This window comes from Haemorhous mexicanus, chromosome 17 (genome assembly GCF_027477595.1).
Source record: "Haemorhous mexicanus isolate bHaeMex1 chromosome 17, bHaeMex1.pri, whole genome shotgun sequence".
NCBI classification, from domain to species: domain Eukaryota; kingdom Metazoa; phylum Chordata; class Aves; order Passeriformes; family Fringillidae; genus Haemorhous; species Haemorhous mexicanus.
The window spans coordinates 12,587,978-12,607,215 of NC_082357.1; the positions used below are offsets into that span (position 1 = coordinate 12,587,978).

At 42.9% G+C, this 19,238-nt stretch overlaps 1 protein-coding gene across 2 annotated transcripts in view; it reads right to left on the reverse strand.

Moving 5' to 3' along the window:
- The window catches only part of CARD11 (caspase recruitment domain family member 11), a 44,973-nt gene that overhangs the window by 11,360 nt on the left and 14,375 nt on the right, over positions 1 to 19,238 (reverse strand). For both annotated transcript variants that reach the window (XM_059861688.1, XM_059861689.1), the window contains exons 2-12: positions 12,629 to 12,841; positions 11,903 to 12,040; positions 10,941 to 11,266; positions 10,046 to 10,225; positions 8,332 to 8,484; positions 8,113 to 8,238; positions 7,428 to 7,625; positions 6,421 to 6,600; positions 5,325 to 5,379; positions 4,004 to 4,113; positions 2,747 to 2,850 (exon numbers count right to left, since the gene is read on the reverse strand). In XM_059861688.1, coding sequence (XP_059717671.1) covers positions 2,747 to 2,850; positions 4,004 to 4,113; positions 5,325 to 5,379; positions 6,421 to 6,600; positions 7,428 to 7,625; positions 8,113 to 8,238; positions 8,332 to 8,484; positions 10,046 to 10,225; positions 10,941 to 11,266; positions 11,903 to 12,040; positions 12,629 to 12,841 — 1,783 coding nt within the window. The remainder of the gene's footprint in view (positions 1 to 2,746; positions 2,851 to 4,003; positions 4,114 to 5,324; positions 5,380 to 6,420; positions 6,601 to 7,427; positions 7,626 to 8,112; positions 8,239 to 8,331; positions 8,485 to 10,045; positions 10,226 to 10,940; positions 11,267 to 11,902; positions 12,041 to 12,628; positions 12,842 to 19,238) is intronic.

Here is a 19,238-nt window from a genome sequence, read left to right on the forward strand (position 1 = left end):
AAGCAACATCCTTGAGGGTCCAGGGAAGATACAAAAAAGGGCAGGAGACAACAGGTGTCAGCCAGCACGGGAAATGTGAAACAGCAAGAAAGTTCAGAAGGAAGAACTGCCAACAGCAGTGAGGGAATGAAGATTTTGCTGAGGACAACAGGAAGCTGCTGACTGATGGTCTGGTGTGTGACTCACACCACACTTGGTTCAGCACAGAGATAAAGGGCTGCACCATGCCTGCTGTGCATGCACTGCACCGTGGGGGTTTTCCACAACTGAGCAAACAGCCAGAAGTTCACTGATGGACAGAGTGAATGCAAGGGAAGTTACTGAGGTGCAGCAGAAGAGGAATATTTTATCTGCTTGATTTCAAGTTCTTGAAGCATTTCATAGCAGTTTCAGGGTAGCTCTCATAGCTACTCAGGTACTTGCAGTACAGAATGGCAAAGTGCTCCAGGCTTCTGCACAGGAGCTGCCACAGCTCTGGTCCCAGCCCAGCTCCCAGTGACACTGCCAGTCGTGCAAAGGTGGCTGGGTTGGCTGGCCTTAAAGCCACTCTGAGATCACTAAAATTTTGCTCTTACAGGGGTATTGGGGCTGTCCAGCCAAATGAGTGATCTGACAGCTTCACTGCAAGGACTTCATTAAAGCATGTCCTTTGGTTGCAAAGCTGTTTAAATAACAGCTTGTTGTTTTTCCCATTCAAAATGATTTGTAGGTCTCCTGTGGAGCTGATATTTCTCATATTTGGCTTCAGCTGAAGGGTGAATTTTTGCAGCCAGGCTGCAGAGGATCAGCTATTTTTACTCCATGCATAAGCAGGGAAATAATGTACCTTTTCCTACATCAAATGATGATCTCACCTTTTTTTTTCCACACAAATTAAGAAGAGATGAACTGTGAAACCTGCAACTTGGCTTGCAAACAGCAATTATTCTGGATTATGTTCACAAATAAGTTCCAAAAATTTATCATGCTAATTATAAAGTTATAAACTACACTGAACTTTTGGGCAGGCTCTTGAGATACTTGACTTTAGTGATTATCAGCTCAACATAGTAAGTCCCCATTCAGACCTTGTTCCAGGGTACTTGTTCTTTCCACATGAAGAATATTTAATATGAGGGGAAAATTCAGGTTTCAGTACAACTCAGTCTTCCAATGCCTTAACACATGGAACAGATTACAGACAGAGTTACAGTGAAATAAGTCCACAAGATGAATAATCTCCACATAATCTCCACTGTGTTCTGTAATACACTGCAAATATTGAAAAGTTCAGGCATGCCAAAGGCTTCTCAAGCACCTGAAGCACAAAACATTCAAATCATTAATAAAAAACCCCTTTTCTCCATCTTGAATTGTTACCACACACTTTAAAAAGGGACTTGGAGGACATTGAAGGAGAAGCTAAGGGAGACTAAAATAAACACTGCTTAAATCCTCAGCAGCCTAGAAAATTATGTGGGAGAACCAGCTGAGGATGCCCTCAGTTGAAAGCTGTCTTGCAAAGCTGTCCAGAGAGAGAGGCAGAAGTGGCAGTCTGCCCAAGATCAGATTGTTTTGAAAAACATAAAAATATGAATAAAGTTTTAATAAAGATTAGATATTAAAAACAGATCTAATAAAGATCTAAACCCTCCACATATATTGCTTTCTTCTAAATTGGTCTGCTCTGTTCTTTTCTCCTTTTGCTTGCTACCTTTAGGGAATGTGTCTCCTGGTATTTCTGATGCAGACACTGATGCTATTGACACCACACCAACGCAGCATGTCTGAGTATCACATTGCAAAAAGCCTTTTAGAAAAGGGGTCAGTGCCCTTTAGGAACTGTGAGGCTGCAGAGGTCTCTTTCCTTCCTGCCACCAACTTCCCACTCACCAGCTGATGTGATTTCACTGCCAGGGGAACTCCAGGTTCCCTGACCTGGCAGAAGTGGAAGCTGCAGCAGAAGGTGAAGCCAAGGGCAAAGCCTCTCTCCTCTCCCTTCTCTGCTGAGAAACAAAGCCTGAGACTCACAAAAACCAGCTCCCTCTTCTGCTTCTCCCCTCACTCCTCACAGACCTGCAAGCAGCTCTGCTCTACTTCTGCAGCTTCCAGAGAGAAGAGTGGCTTTGAGAGAGGAGGAAAGAACAGGGACATGGGGGCAGCAGGGAGCTGAGGGGCAGAAACTGAAGCTGGATCAGTGTGCAAAGGCAGGGAGAGCACTCTCTCCAATAGCATCAGTGCTGAGGTGTTCCAGTCCTGTTTGTGTTTCTGTCCATTACAGTCAGTGCTGCAGTGCTGTCACTGTGTCAGTCATCCCAACTTCAGACATTCCTGAGTGCCATGGACAAAATGTGGGATGAAGGGCTGAGCTTTGAGAAGTTTAGGTTAATCCTATGCCTTAGAGACAGAACCAGAGGACATATTCTGAAGCTGTGTCAAGGGAAATACAGGCTGGGTATCAGGAAAAAGTTCTTTATAGAAAGGGTGTTAAAGTTCTGGAATGTTCTGCCTGGGGAGGTGGTGGAGTCACCATCCCTGGGTGTGTTTAACAAAGCCTGCATGTGGCACTGGGTGCCAGGTTTAGTTAAGGTTTTAGAGCATGGCTTGGACTCGATGATCTTTAGGGTCTCTTCCAACCATGTGATTCTGTGACTTCTGTGAATTCTGTGAATTCATGAACTCTGTAGAGGCTCTCCAACCTCTGGAGGAGCTCTAGAGCCCCTTTCCCCTGTCCCTGTGGCAGCAGGCTCAGGGCAGGTTTCCCCACCTGCAGTGAGGGGTGTCCTCCTTGCAGCGCCGCACGATGGAGTCGTTGCCCGGAGGCTCGGGGGTGGTGGACATGATGCTGTCGTTGCGGTTCCGCAGGGTTTGCTTTGAGGGAGAAACCAAAAGGTGTCAGAAAGGTTATCTGGCTGAAATGTGCTCTCACTTCTAACTCACAGCAGCATTGGCAAGGGTGCTCTGCACTGGTTGCACTCTGCGCTGAGAAGCACGCACAGAAAAAGAAGAGAAGTTGATTCTTGCAGTGCAGAGTCCAAGAGCATTCATATATCCCAGTTTTTAGCTCAATGCACAGCTTGTGTGCTGGCACTTCACCTTCTCCTGTGACCACACAACTGCCTGATTTACTGATTTACTTCTGTGTGTGGCACAGCTGACATAGGAGGAGGGGAATGAAAAGCAGTATGTGTACTTATATAAATAAATATATAGTTGGAATAAGGAAGAAAAATACAGATCTCTATATATTAAATAATTAATCTTCCAGTGCACTGGAAACTAAACCCTGAATTGCACTAGAAGGAAAACAGTATAAGCCATCTAAACATCCAACAGATATTCCAAAAAATATTCCTAACCCAGCTAAGCTTATTTCCAGTGGCAGCAAGTTCTTTCCTGGCTATTCTTGAGTATAATTTTAATTTCCTGGGGGCAGCATTTTTCACGGTGTTCTAGAAAGATGTTTTGTTCTTTGTTATTAACACTCTCCAAGAGCACTCTCTCTATCTGCCTGTCCTGCTGTGTCAGTGCTCACATATGTATAATGGAATATCTACCTTGGAAGATTATGGGAATATAGCAAGCAGGGAAGAAATGGTTTGACTATGGTATGCAGAAATTTCCAACTGTGATCTGCACCCCTTTCCTCACTCTCTGTTACTTATAGACAGGAAAAGCATTATAAAACTCAAAAAACCCTTAAAATTTTCTCAGATAAGTTACAAAGTAGCTTTTAAAGCAAATCTCTTTCTTCTAACAGTAAATGTTAAATGGCATGAGGAGACAGTAAGAGGTCATAAATACCTCTGAAATATCTTTAAATAAACACAAACCAATTCTGTGATTTTGGGAAAGGCTAATAACATAGTTCTAACAAAATGCTGGTAACAGGATTAAGGGAGCTTCTGACAAGGGCCTTGAATGCGATCACAGCTGGGATGCTGGGGAAGTGCTAATACTGAGGTGTGCAAGCTCTGAACCACATTAGGAGAGATGGCTGTAGGCAGGCAAGGGGCATCCTTACGATCTTGGTGACTTCACAGCTGCTGATGGAGTTGCTGATGGACACAGAGGAGCTCGTGTCCGTGCGGCCGGTGCTGCCCTCGGCCCCGTCCTCATCCTGTGCTCTGGCTGCTGCACTCACGGGGACAAGGGAAGCACACAGAGAAAAACACACCAGAGAGAAGCATGTCAGAGCACTTCCAATGCAGAGCCTTTCACAGATGTGCCACTGCACTTATGTTCTCTTTCCATTTCAGCTGGCCTTGTACTGGACAGGGCCCTGGACATGCTCCTGCCCTGCAGCTCTGGCTCCCATTGCCCAGCAGTTCCCTGCAAAGCACAGAAATTCCCACCCTCTGCACACACTCCTGCCCACTTTGACTCTCAGCTCTGTCCTGGATGTTTTTAATAGATCTGTGAATGCTATTTGACAAATTAAAGAAGGATTGTTTCATGAATTTATGCTCTAATTTCACCACCTGAATCTGGCAATTTGCAAGGCTGGCTCATTGTTACACTTTGTCACAACAAAGAATTTACAACAAGGACCAAGAAGCCTGAGATGCCTCAGCAGTCCCAGGTACACAGAGTGAATGTGGACTCCTTCCCTTCCTCAGCACCTCTGATTGGCACTAATGCTGCACACTGCCTGACAGCAAAGCTGCTGTATAACATGGAATTCCTTGGAGCAGGAGCTGTGTTTCCCAGGACATTTTATCCAGCAGGGCCACATGCAACTACTGAAGGAAGTGCTGCCTCTGATGGGGTTTGGTGTTTCAGGGGTAGTGTTACACAAACAAGAGGAATTAGGAGTAGCTCGAACAACAACAAATTTGGTAACTTGGCAGCTGGCTGGGGCATGGGTCAATCCCCCTCTCCCAGCCTTTGCAATGCTTTAGATTTAAAATTAATTCCCTTTTGCTGAAGGACAAAGGAACTCATTAGACAATCACTAGATTAGGGCCTTTTCAGCTTGAATGATTTTTCCAACAGCAAAAGGAGAATGGTATAATGATTTTTAGTACAGGTGTTTCACAAATGACTTTACAACTTCTGTAAACTAAATAGAAAACTGAGTAAACAGAAAATTTAGGTAAGCTATGGGATGCACATAGTGTGCCTGGGGAGGTACCTTTGGATCGAGAGGACAATGAAGTAGAACTCTTGACCACTTTTAATCATTACATGTGTAACTGTGAGAGAAACTGTTTTGGTTTTTTTTACTAACTTGGACTAAGTTAAGAATTTCTCTGGCTGGCATACTTGTTTAAACAACTTAAAGAGATTAAGTGAAAGAGACAAAGCAATGGAAAAGGAATAAGGACATGGGTGCTCTTTCTGACCTTGAAACTCTGATGTTTTGTTCATGCTGACAGGAGATTTAGCTCTTGGACTTATCTAAAAGAAAGAGGACAAAAATCAGCACAAATGCAGAATATTTACCACACACTGTAAACCAGATATTTTCACCACCCTTTTTCACTGTTATGTTGTAATATACTTGCCCTCCTTTAAATAACAGGACCCAAAATTTAGAAGATATTTAGGTATCTAAATACAACAGCAGTGATGGAGTGTGAGCAACCTGGCTACTTTTGAATGCCTGGCCCAAATGCATTGCAATTTCCAGATTCTGCTGAAGAAAAAAAGAGACAAAAGGTGAAGTGGGTGCCTTGGGACTGGTTTCAGGCAGCTGTTAATACAACAGGCAGCCTTTTGGAGTGTGCAATGTGAAAAATACAGCTCTATTGCCATAAGTAATAACAACAGTCAGAGCTCAGAAAGGTTATGAAGGGCAGGGAGAATTCAAGTGCAGATGAAAGGGAAGAGAACCTCAAAAGCCCAAATGTTAGATTTTTGTGGGGTTTTTTTACAGATCATGAATCCAGCATCAGATAATAGCATGTGAACGCAGCTCGTCGGGGAAAGCATGAACCTAACTCATGCTACTCCCTTCCTCTTAGGGAAGGAAATTGCCATAATTTAATTCTAAATTAGATAGTTAATTTTGCTCTACATTGTGTCCATTTCTTTCTACTTTTTCTTCCAGCTGCTGAGAGCTTTTCCACCAATGCTTTGTTTTTCACCTTCAGTGTGTGCTGGACCTCAGGCATTATGTCATTTTTTTTTCCCACTAATGTTAAGGAGGCAAAGAATCAATTTATTGACAACGCTCCAAGAATGTGAATGAACAGCAGAAGCAAGAAGAAAACAGAAAATGGGGAGAAGGGACAGAAAGCAGTCTCTGAAGCCAGATTAGATCTGCTCCTCAAGATGCAAATCACCACAGGGCAAAAACTATCACGCACAGCTCACTATCATACACAGATCTATTCTTATCTTTACAGAAGTGTCAGAGGCACAGCCACAACATGTGTTATGTCTGATAATTCTCAAAGTCCCCGCTCTGTGTTTTTCCAGCCTTGGATTCAGACCCACCTGGATCCCCTTTAGGTTCACTCTTCTCTTGAGACGAACTTGATCAGGCAAGAAGAATTTGTTGTCTTCTGGAGAGTCCTCAGAAGTGGAGGAGTCATCGGCTTCCTGACCATTGGCTTTTGGGCCAGAGCTCCCAAAGGCCTGGGAGATAACGGTAATGGGGAGATTCCGCGGCAAACTCTAAAGAAAACAAGGGAACACTTTGTTTATGAGACCAGTTTGGTACAACAAACTCATGACCTCCTTTTAGACTAATCTAATTGAACTTATTGCAACTCCAGTGCTTCAGAAGCTCACAAAGAAAGTGGTTCCAGACCCAATCAGTAATTTGGGCTGAGATTGCTGTTCACAGACTGAATTCTTTTCACCAATGGTCCCAAAAATATTTGTAGTTTCTAACCTGATGTAGAAAATAATTGTTTTTCTGCATTTTTCCCATTCTATTTAAAGTCAAGCTGTGGAACAGCAGCCTTTGGGAAGCCATGTGCATAACAGACAACTTGAAAAACACTACAGCAAAGAATTCGCAACACTGACATTTAGCTGGAGATTTTTTTTTTCCAGTCAATTCATGGAAAGAATTAGAAAAGTCCTCTCTCCCTTCCGGACCAAAATGTTTGTAAAAGCAAGTCTGAACAAGTCTCTTCCTTATCACTCTCTACAATTCCCTGAAAAGTGGCTGTAGTCAGGTGGGGTCTGGTCTCTTTCACCAGGCAGCAACTGACAGAACCAGAGGACGCAGTTTCAAGCTACATCAAGGGTTGGATATTAGGAAAAAGTTTTTTACAGAAAGGGTGTTAAAGTTCTGGAATGGTCTGCCCAGGGAGGTGGTGGAGTCACCATCCCTGGGTGTGTTTAAAACAAGACTGGATGTGGCGCTGGGTGCCAGGGTTTAGTTGAGGTGTTAGGGCTGGGTTGGACTCAATGATCTTCAAGGCCTCTCCCAACCTGGTGATTCTGTGAATTCTGTGAACAAAAGAGAAGGTGCCTGTCTCGCTCAGCCGTACCTGGTCGAGGAAGTTGCTGTCCTTGGAGAGGCGCCGCAGTTTGCACTCCAGGTTGACGATGCACGCTTCCTTGCGCACCACCTCGATCCGCAGCTCGTCGTTCCTCTCCTCCAGCTCCCGGATCTGCTTCCTGTACTTGTCCTTCTCAATCAGACAGTGCGAGTACTGCGTCTGCGCCTCGTCGCGCGAGCGGAACGCCTGCAGGGGGCACGAAACCTCCTTGGCACCTGGGCAGCACATCCTCCTCCTGCTGCTTTTGTTTGGGAGGTGTTGGCAACGGGGACTTCAGAAACGGTACCCAGTCACCCATTAACACAGCAATCAGGACCAGCATGTGCCACAGCAGCACCATTAAAAATGATGGTGATGAGGGTGGCTCATTTACAGCTCCCTCTGGGTTGGTGGGAAAATGTCCCAGAGTGCAAATGGGGTGACTTGACACTGATGTAAAGCCTTGCAGGAGCTGCTGTTAAGATACTGGTCCTGCCTGCCAGATGCTACACTGTGGAAACAACCCAATATTACCCTGTGTTTAATCACCATAATGCAAATCCCAACAAGTAATTCTTTCAACTGCTTATTTTATAATGGTATTTTGGGCCCAATTACCTACAATTCCCCAAAGTGACACAGAGCAGCTAGAGGCTTTTGCTATTGATTTTCCCCTACTTTAACTGTGAGATACCTGATCCCGTTCCTTTTCCACCTCTTCCAGCTGTATCATCACAGTGTTCATGCGGTGCTTGTACATCTCACAGTCTTTTCCTAGTGTTGAGCACTTTAACTCCAAATCTTCTTTCTCCTCAAGATACTGGAAATGACACAGTGTTAGCCACCACTGCTCTCAGAGACATTTTGGGCACCAGCCTGAGATATTCCATCTCTCTACCCTTCCATTCCTCACCTTGTCTCTCAAGTCCTCCACATGACGAATCTCCTCTTGGAGATTGAAGATCTTGTTGACCAGCTCATGGCGATCCTCCAGTGCCTCCTTACGGTCGTGTTCCAGAATATCCAAAATGGCCTTGTCTGAATCTGGCAAACCCCTCTTGTCAGCCTGAGGAAAGACATTTTTTAGAGCCAGGCCAGGGAAACAAAATAGTTTTGCAGGGAGGGAAGTATCAGAGATAGTAACAAGCAAGAGGAATAGCAAAATGAACAAGGTACTGCAATGGGAAAGCAGGAGAAAAGATGGACATTTGTTCATATTTTAAAGCAGTGTCAGAAAAGATGAATAAAATCTGTCTTGCTGTCAGAATAGTCTGATGAAGGAACTGTTTTACTGGTCTATTGTACTGGCTATAATTTGATCCAGTTTGGATGCAGCAACAATTCTTCACTCCAAGCCCTGCATTCAAAACCCTTTTCTATTAATCAGCTCTCACTGAGCACAAAAATCACCCTTTTCCAAAGAGCAGGGCCTAAGAAAATATTCAGGAGAATTTTCAAGGCATGCACAGGCTTTTCAGGGCTGTGCTCAGAGAATATTAAACATGCCTGGAGTACCTTGTACCACTGCTTCATTTTCTGCACCATCCAGGAATATAATTTCTTGTAGATTTAAAATGAACAAGATTACCAAAGCAGGTTCCAACACATAATTGCCATCCAAAATTAACCATAAATGGAAGATGAAAAAAGCATAAAATGCTAGCAAGGAATATGCATATTTATTTTTGAAATATCTAGACTGAGTTGGAGATTTCAGGGACATTTAGGTTACCCAGTATTTCCAAGCATACCTAAGCATTTCTAAACCAAACTGGTTCGAGTATATTTATACTTTCACTTAGGAGAATTTAAATCCTATTTTTAGCTATTTCTCTGTTTCTTTAAGTGCTGTAAGACAATTTCAATTAATATAAGAGACCTACATGGACCAGAGCTCCCAGAATCCTCTATTCTACATTCTTTTTCAACCTTTGAATTGTATTTGTGTTAGAACTAAGAATTGTTAGGCACTGCTAGAGGCTACAGCCATTTCTGAAAGGCCTTCTACTGATAATTTAAAATGCCACAAGCCTTTTCTAACAAAGTGCTAAGTAATCTCACATATATCCCAATAGTTGGCTAATTCTTCACAGAGGAGTTCTGAATGTGCTGCACATGAACTGTTTCCCCTACCTGCCCAAACACAGGTTTGTGAAGCTCCCTGTGCAGGTTAGAGCAGGGTTCTGCAGGTGCTTAGTGACCACTCAAGTACAGGAACCTTTATCATCCTGCTTCATTAAAACCTTTTGGCAAAGATATGACAACAGCCTAACACAGGGTACCCAGAGCCACAGTCAGAAGTTTCTGAGCTGGCTGTTTAACACAGATTTGTAGTGGCAGACTGGTACAATGTTCAGCAATTAAACACTGCACTCTTGGAAGATCCAATTTCTTATGAACACTTGATTTTTTTAGAGGACTCTTTTTGTAGGACTCCTCCTCATGCATGTGTCTGCACAGGGAGTGCTCCAGGCAGCTGGGAGCTGTACAAACAGCCTTCTGTCTGTCCAAACTTTGCACTTCTGCTGGTTGCAGCTTTGCAGGCAAGGGTTTCTGCCAACACCTCCTGCACTGTAACTGGAGTATGTGTGAGTTTGGATTTTAAAGGCAGCAATCTGCTTTTATACCTGAATGATGGACTGTAACTCCTGGATTTTAGTCTTCATCATCTCATTTTCCCGCTCCAGCTCCAGAACCTGTTCCTTTTTGGGTCGGTTTTCAATGTCATTTTTCAGCTTCAAGGACTGGTTCCTCTCCAGCTTGCACTCCTCTTCCACCTTGTTCAAGCGATGCTTCAGCTGGTCAATCTAGAGGGAGCAGAGAAAAGGAGAAAGAGGAGAGGAAGGGGCTCCTCCTTAGCTCTTACATTTAGTGCTCTGAAAAAACTCTCACTTCCAGGTGGAAAACATACAGGGGAAAATAGCATAAACTGTGAATGCTAATGAGAGGTTGATAATTGGGTGCTGAATGTCCACAAATGAACCGGTGAAGTCTCAAGTTCAAACCTGCTACTTGCCAGCTACAGCTCACATGGGCTAGTTGTGAAATTTTAGAATACCTGGACTAAAAAAAAGTGGCACATTCTCAATCCTCCAATAAATAAATGAATATGAAATAGAATGAACACATAAGAGGCTGACCACACATTGTACTTTTTGCACACGGACTATTTGGATCAGGAAAAACAGGAGAAAATTCAGGATATCTTTCTGAATAAATCCCCAGCAGCTGTAGTGCTGCTGGATAACTATACCAAGATATAACTGAGCCTAAGAAAGCTAAAATTCAGTTTTTAGTGAGCAGTTATGTTTTACATTTTATTTTTATTTGCATTCTATTCTGTTAATTCATTGCCTGCCATTAATACACCTCACTGCAGTTGGCATTTCTGTACAGTGATGCCTTCAATCACCTGGATAAGCAAAGCAAATGAGAGCTCCACATCTTTCTGCTGTCAGAGAAGGTCTCATTTTCCCAGATGCCACTGGCACCCTCCATTGGTGCCCAGAGCATTTGTCTCACCTCCAGCTGCAGGTCCCGGCTCCTTATCACAGCCATGCTCTTCTCGTCACTCAGCTGGGCATATCTCATGGCCAGATTGTAGTTCTCATCTTTCACCTTGACCAGCTCATCGTTGTAGTTATTCCTCTCCTCCTTCATCTTGTTGTATCTCTCCTGGAAGGTCAGCAGCTCTATCTTGTTCAGCTTTAGCTGCTTTCTCTCATCCTCCAGCTGGCGGGACTTGGCCAGGAGCTCACAGCGCTGCACGTCTTTTGTCTTCACCTGCTGCTGGAGCTTGATGATCTCATTCATTAGGAAATGGGTAAGGCCTTCATGTCCCTCCTCCACTGAAAATGTTTGATCACCTTATCAACGTCTGGTAAAGTACCTTATTTAAGTTACTTTTTGAATAAGGTAATAAGTAGGATCAGCAGAACGATATAAGAAACAAAAGGTCCAGAATATGTACAGAGGAGCAGAATTTACACAAATTCACACACATCTGTATGTCTAACTGGGAACAGTACAAACATTACACAGCACACTGGTATCAGTATCACATTATACACACATACAGCTTGTCTGGATAGAAGATGTCTTTACATTTGTCTTGTTTCAGCTGAGCCTGTGGAAATAGCACAACTTTTGTACAATGAATCTGTGCAAGTACAATTAATCTGAATGCTTCAAATGTGCTGCACATGTGTAAGCTGTCAGTGTAATTTAGTCCACTGTTCCAATACAGCTTCTCTTGAGAATTCTGGTAATGCCTATCATTCCATTTGAAGCCCTTCAGCTTCATTCAGACAGCTGGGATGTCCCTTTGCTTTATACATTACCTACCACATTTTGCTTTGAAGGGGACTGAAAAGCATTCTACAACAAGATTAGCTTTTATTTCTACTTTTTGCCTGAAAAAAAACAAGCCAGTCTTCCAGAGAGTCCTTATTTCAACAGACTCCTTTGTGATTGATTCTACTCACCAACAATAGTGGAAAATCTCCGTGTAGGCTCTTTCCCTGTCACCAGTTTGTACAGTTCAGGGTAGTAAAACTCCAGGCTCTCTAAGAACACCACGTAGCCCCTCTGGCCCTTGGTGTGGAGGATGTCCAGCAGTCGGCCTGGGTACAGACAGCAGAGAGGTGACACATCAGCCCCATGAGCAGCACGAGCAAATATCACATCCCTGATGTTCCTAAGGTTCATCTCAGCAACGAGCTGTGCAAAATCCAGCTGATTAACTGAGTTCAGCTGAACCCATAAGGTAATGCCAGCAATTCTGTATGTTTGTGCTGATTGTTGTTCTGAGGGAGTGTGGGCACACTGGCCTCCGGAACAGAAATTTCAAAGGACAAGTTATTCAGTGCAGCCTTTACCAGGCAGGGATGGCAGATCTTCCAGTGACAAATCACTGCAAGACAGCTGAAAAGCTACTCCTGGAATGGCACTGATTGCTGCTTGTGTTAACTGAAATATTTGCCAAGGCTTTGATGGGAATTTGAACCCCATGAGCTCCAGTCTGCACAGCATTGGAAAGAGTCTTTGTTATCAAAATAGCAGCAGAATCCCCCTGTCCTTTAAACCTCCTGTAAACAAGAGAAAAGAGTTTCTATCTGATAATCTGTAACTTTATTCAGGCTCTCTTCAGACTTAGTAGAGCAAAGCTATTCAGAGAGAGATGCAGATGGAGCCACTGACCAGATAATTACCTGCTCTGTTAATTTTGGAGGGCAGCATGAGTGAGTTGAGCACCTCATCCTCATCCTGCTCGTCGATGACTTTGCACTGCCGTAGGTAGGGGGTCAGTTTGGCTGGGTTGATGTAGCGGCTCAGCATGTGCCGGTTGCACTCCACGTTCTCCCACAAAGCCTCCTCCTCATCTTTCAGGGTCTCCAGGCAGTCATCCATCTCTGGCTCTGCTCCTGAACAAGGGACACAAGTGGCAAATGAACTCCAAGCAGGACAGCTGCAACCCCAGTACTTTTTTGTGCTTCCATGGCATAAGGGATGAGCTCACAAGCACTTCTGACTAATGCTGAATTTGCCCAATATTGAGGCTGTTAGAAGGGCAGCCTGTCCACAGCTCGTGTGGGAAATGACAGTTCCCAGAAGTGCTATCTTGAGTCTGTGAACTCCTGCTCATTGCTCTCCAGTGATGAATCTGCACTCAGCCAACCCCACGGAGCTCTTTACAAGTCAGAGGATGCCTCTGCTCCAGAGAGGCAATGGCAAAGGGCACGGTGCAAGGCAAGAAGGGAATGAACCTGCAGGGCTCAGAGCAAAGACAAATACTGGCTGCAGGCAATGAAGGCTTTCATCCTCACCTCCTTTGCTCCTGCAAGCTGTACTGATGTGAACCTGCACAGATGTGATGAGCCAGCACCTGTAAGTGGCTGCACACAAGAATAGTTAAGGCAGGTCTGTGTCTAGCTGCCTGTGGAATCACTGAGGGGTGTGAGGGCAGGTACCTAGGAGCTCAGACCTTGTCTTTCCCTGCAGGAGGGGGCAGGTAACAGCACCGTGTCACTGCAGTCTGAAAATGTTCTTGACTCATGCAAATGTTGTCACACGGTTTCTGAGTGCTTGTGAAGCAATTTCCTGCCAGCTCCTAATTTGTACCCAGCTCATTAGAGAAGGTTACATGGCAGGCTACAGTGAGGCAAGGAAACTTGTACTGAAGTTAAAATGAAAGAAACTTTGTAAAAAAAAAATCTTTCCTTCTTTATTTTGTGATAAATATTAACCTTTCAACTAGTACTATTTTTGCATTCTAGCTTTCATAGGACCTTGTGATCCAGGTGGCACGTGGAACATAAGCTTTTATTTCAAGTTCAGAGACCCTGGTGGAAGAAGAATATGCAGTTCTTGGATCATATGAGACAAGAGCTCTGCTTTATGAGGCTTTGCTGGCAATCAGTAACTAAAGACCTCTAAAGCAACATGCTGTTTTTCTCAGCTTCCAGCTGTAGGAACAGGGGAGCAGCCTGTGTTACACTGAGCATCCCTGAGCAAAAACAGCTCATGAACTGCATAGCCAAGGGGTATTAATTCCTCATTTTGAAAACTAAAGCCAAAAGTGCTAATCTGCTAAGTAATGTGTTTGTCAGTGTTCTCACATAATGAAATACAGAATATTCCTACAAAAACAATGCATGCTCTCTGCTTGATGCTTTTAAAAGCTTTCCCAATTTGTCAAAAATCCTAGTCAGGGTTTCAATACCTCCATGAGAAAAAAATATCGATGGTTTTTCACAGTATGGACAAGTGAAGGGAGTATTGGCAAGGGCTTTGTTCTTCTCCTGTACTCTAGCAGAGTTCTTTTCTTTGCAGTTTCACATCCTAGAAGCCACTTATTCCACACTTGCTTTGATGCTTGCATGGGAATAACTTATTCTGGGGGAGACAGCTCTCCCCAGAGGGCCAGGAAGACCAGGACAGTTCAGTGGGATGCAGAATCATGAGGCAAGGCTGTAGCTAGGGGAAAAATCTCCCTGATCTTATGAACTTCACACTGGTTGGGTGAAATTCTCACTGAATGCCAGTATTTATGTGTGGTAAAAATGACACTGAAGCAACGAGCACAATAAAAGTAAAACAATAGAGAAAAACCTTTGCAAAGCAGGTTGTAGTGGGAGGAATGCTGAAGGTGAAAGAGCTTCCTCTGAAGTCCTCACACATTCTCATGAACCTTAGTCTCCACCATTATTCTGGAAGTAACTGTATTTGACTTCAAAGGTGAACTTAACAAACACTACAGAATTGGAGAAGCTGGACTTTGGGGAGTAGAAGGCAGTGAAGCAGAAGGTCACACAGAGCCTCAGTCAGCTCACAGCCACAGCATCCACTGCAGCTGAGAAAAGGAAAGTCCCAGGCCCTTTAATTTCTGGGAGCGTACCAGGGAGCTCAGGGATGGGTCTCAGAGTGCAAAAGAAGCACTTGCCTGAATTTCATAAAATGCAAGATATCTTGTAATCTGCTGCGCTGAACCAGAAATTATTGCACACTGTCAGCAGTTCCCTCAGGACATTAGTAAGGGATTTCTCCACTAAATGATTCAAAGAAGAGTTCACTCATCAGCGTAATTCTCAACATGAACACTCTTTTTTTTTTACCTGACATTAAAAAAAAATCTTTATCAAATAGTCCCTTGTGTATGGGAATAATACATCCACACTGTTATTTTGGGGACATAATGTTTAATGGGAAAGTAATAAGTATATTGGATGAGTGGCTAAGAATTTTAAAACATGTCTGGTAGCACACTCCTGCCAAACACAGTCTTATAAGATGCAAGCCCTGAGAAATTACTTAGTGGAGTGGTCCTTCAGTGCCATGTAGGAATGTCAGACTCTCCCTTTTGCTTCCTTCTTTGGAATTCCACCATGGAGAAGCCCTGCAGAATCCCAGCTGGGCTCTGTCCTAACAGCCTGTGCTGCCCATCAGCTCCCAGGGATGTGTCCCAGGGCTCACCTCTCCCCTCCCTGGAGCTCGGGACCTTGTCTTTGTTCTGAGGCTTTAGCCAGGCTGCTCTGAGAGCACAACCCCCCTGGAGCTGTTCCAGAGAAAATAGCAATGATCAGCTGATATTAGTGCAGAACCCCTCCTACTGAGCAAATAATTATTTGATTTAGTATTTAATATAGTGTTGAATAGGAAACAAAATGCTTGCCATTGGTTGAAATTTTGGTGTGCTGGTCAAAAACCCAGATGTAACAACTGAAACTCAGTGGGACACTAATAAAGGTCTTGTATTACTGGCTTTAATTTTAGAAGTTTTTTAGCAGTACATGCATTTTCTAGGCATTTTATAGCCCTTGTTCCCTGCTTCTGTCCTTCCTTCCTGTGATGATATTGCAGAAAAGTTGTTTCACTTATAAAATTAAAAATGACAGATTTAAAATGTTTTCAAATGTGTAGTCACTTATTTAATCTGATCTTTATTACCATTATCTAATTTGTGATTCCAGCACCTCTTGAGCTGTAAACTAACACATGCAGGAGTTGTGAGATGTCATAGAAATACTGTGGCATCCGTTACAAATCACAGGTGTGAACTCACAGGCTTGGACTGACTTCAACAGACATTAAGCAAAAAAGAAATCAGAAATCACCACAGCAGTTAAAAAATTGCTCTCCTGCTGCTCCTTTCAGTAGTTAGTATACAAAATAGCTTTTAACTGCAGGAAAGCTTAATCCAGTCATAATCTCAGCTAGTTCCATCTATTTCAAAGGTCTCTGTAGATGCAGACAAATAAAAGAGAGAATCCCTTTTTACATTAAAAGGAACACTCAGCTCCCCTTGTCTCCTTTTCTCTCTCAGGGACTATCCTTCTGCTGGCTGTTACACACAAATGAATCGTTCTGGATGTTTGCTGGTTTTTCTGTGGTGTATTTTTCAGCTGAACAAATCACCTTGCAGTTAAAGCTGCTCTCTGTTCTCACTCAGACTCCACACTCTCATATGTCAGTGACACTCTCCACTGATCAAGGGAATAAAGCCTGCAGGCCTCAGACCCAGGGGTTCTATAAAGTGCTCATCATCAGGTCACATCTAAAGCTTCATTTTTGTTTTTTGTGCTTTGTTTGATGATGGTGCAGAAATTAACCCTTCAGCTGTTTAATTATTTGCATCCCTGTGCTCTCAATTCCTGCCAGCCTGTCAATACTCAGGAACTGACATGTAGCAAATGCAGCTTCCAGCTCAGGTTTCTGATTTCCTGATATTCCCTTTGTGAAATATGAAAAAAGGGTTTTCTCTTTGTACTGACAAGCAGAAGAAAGTTTATTTTGGAAGAGGTAATCTATTGTTATGTTTTGGATTTCTGTATTTGTCACAGATGTTTGCAGACTGGCAATATTTAAAAAGAAACCACAGTACACAAAATGTTTTGTATATTATAACAGAATTTTATGTTAAATGCTGAGAATGAAAGAATTACATATAAATCATCATACTTTAAACCAAAAACAAATATGGAAACAACACTTTAAAATTGTATGTAATTATTCTCAGCATTTTGAGGGTGTTGTTCTACATTCTCTTTCTCTGCACATCTCCAGAGTCTGTGGGGCAATGTCTTTTCTCCCTGCAGTGTGTACAGCACCTCACATGACAAAGTGTAACAACTGGGTGATTTTCTCAAAAGCTGCTTGTGTGGATATGTGCAGATTTGCAATATCAGAGAACCACAAAACCACAAAGGGATTTAGAGCTATTTTTACTTTTAGAGGAAAGTCACAGTTTAAAGTGTGATAAGGAAATTATATTCCTTTGCTTAAGGACAGGAGAGCTCTGTGTGCCCTCCAGGCTTTCTGAAATGCTGAATACCAGCAGTTTCCAATTATGTTTGCTGCTCTCTGGATGTTCTATGGTACTGAAAACCACTTTTAAAAGGTTTAAACATTGATAAAGATGACTAAATTTGCTTACCTATCCGTGCAATATTTTTTGATACAGATGTCTAAATACAGACTCCCGAAGGAGATGAGGCAGTGTCTTCATCTGCCTTTAAGAATTTGCACTTTATATCCTTCCTTTCCCCCTCAGTGGCCCACCTGAAAACAAGGTTGGCAATGGGTATGTTTGTGGCAAGGTAGGACTTGTTAATTAGTGACTGCAAAGCACAAGGAACCACTGAGCTGGAAAGCCCTGTGAAAAATATTTATTATTAGTGCAGATTTATTACTTCAGACTCTGCAGACCTCAGAACACTTTCTGAAGGCAGCAGCTCTGCTGGCTGGGCTGGGTTGTATTTCTGTTTTGGGTCGTAGTGAATCACATGAAAAGAACCATTCTGTGTATCTCAGAACCCCTTCTTTATACAAGAGATTCAACCATTTTACTTATTTCAACAAAATATAAAAGAAAAAAAAATAGAATAAGAGATACCAAAGTAATAGAAGAGCAAGAAGCTTTAAACACAAAATAGGATTATTTTTGCACAAAAAAATGTCTTATTCAATTCAATTGAGTCAATCTTCCCATTCCATACAGCCTACAAAAGAAACCCCAGACACCAGCAGGCTGCAGGGAGGTAAAGCTAGATCTTCAATAGCTAACATAAGTAATACTCCCATTTTCTGAACAGAAGAGAAGGAGAAGGATGCAAACCAAACTTCCTAACTGGTTCAGAAAGCTCTGGAAGCATCTTCATCTGGCTTCAGAAGAGAAAAAGGAAATTCCCTTCATTTTTGTAACTATTAGCTCAAAACCCAAGTAAGACAAAAAGAAATGAAGAATTCTATCATGTTACTCCCCCTTCTGTACTTCAGTACTTCTGTACTGTGATTCATTGCTTCTCCCTTCTGGAAAAAATAAAAGATACCCAAACAAATCAAGCAATTGAATAAATCAGAGATTTATGTCTAATCACTACTCCTGTCTTAACAGAAGGGGGTCAGAAGAATTAATACTCTTGGAACTCTCTTTAATTATCACTTTCTATCTTTATTTACTTTCCTAAGAACAGATCCATATAAAACCCCATCTCAGAAAAAAGAAGGGTGACTCATACATAAAGCACAGATCAATTATTGGTGTTGTCAGTCAGGACACCCAGCTTAGAACCACCTAAACCTGAAAACACTTGTGTGCAACAAAGACAGACAAGTCTTCAGTGCTGCAGGATAACATTGCCCAAGAGCTGAGCAATGAATGAACTGAATTCCACACCTACTACATTGAGCATTTGTGTGCTCTGAAATTGCAAATGAAAGTCTACACAATTGCTATTGCTTTCTGGAGGAAAACACTATTTACACATTAAGAACATTGTTTTGCCCAATGCAGCCTTGTTGCAAAGACCCCAATCAATGCAGCAATGCTCCCTGGGATCCTGTAATGATTTCTGTTTCAGAAAAGGCTGAGATTGGAGCTTTCCCATCTCACACCCCACCTGCTGGCAGAATCTGCTCTACCTCTTCCTCAAGTCTGGCAGCTTTCGAGCCCCTGAGCTCCCATCACCTGATCTCACAGGAAGGAAATGACTCATTCTGCTCAATGGCCAACTGAGAGCAGGTTGTGCTGCCTCCAACATGCAACAGGCAGCATCCAATCAGCTTTGCTTGTAGCACACACATTATTGATCATAAACAAAGACAATGGAAAAATCCTCCTCTGCAAATAGCTGAACCCATGTTTTGACAACTGTCAGTTCTCTGTGTGTCACTATTTCCTACAAACAATTAACCTGCTTCCAGCTCTGGCAGGAACACACTGTTTAAGCACTACTGAGAGAGAAGCAAATTTTGGGGGTGGATTCATTGCACCATTTAAAATTAGGCACGAATTTAGAATCCAGTTCTTCTCTAGTGAATGGA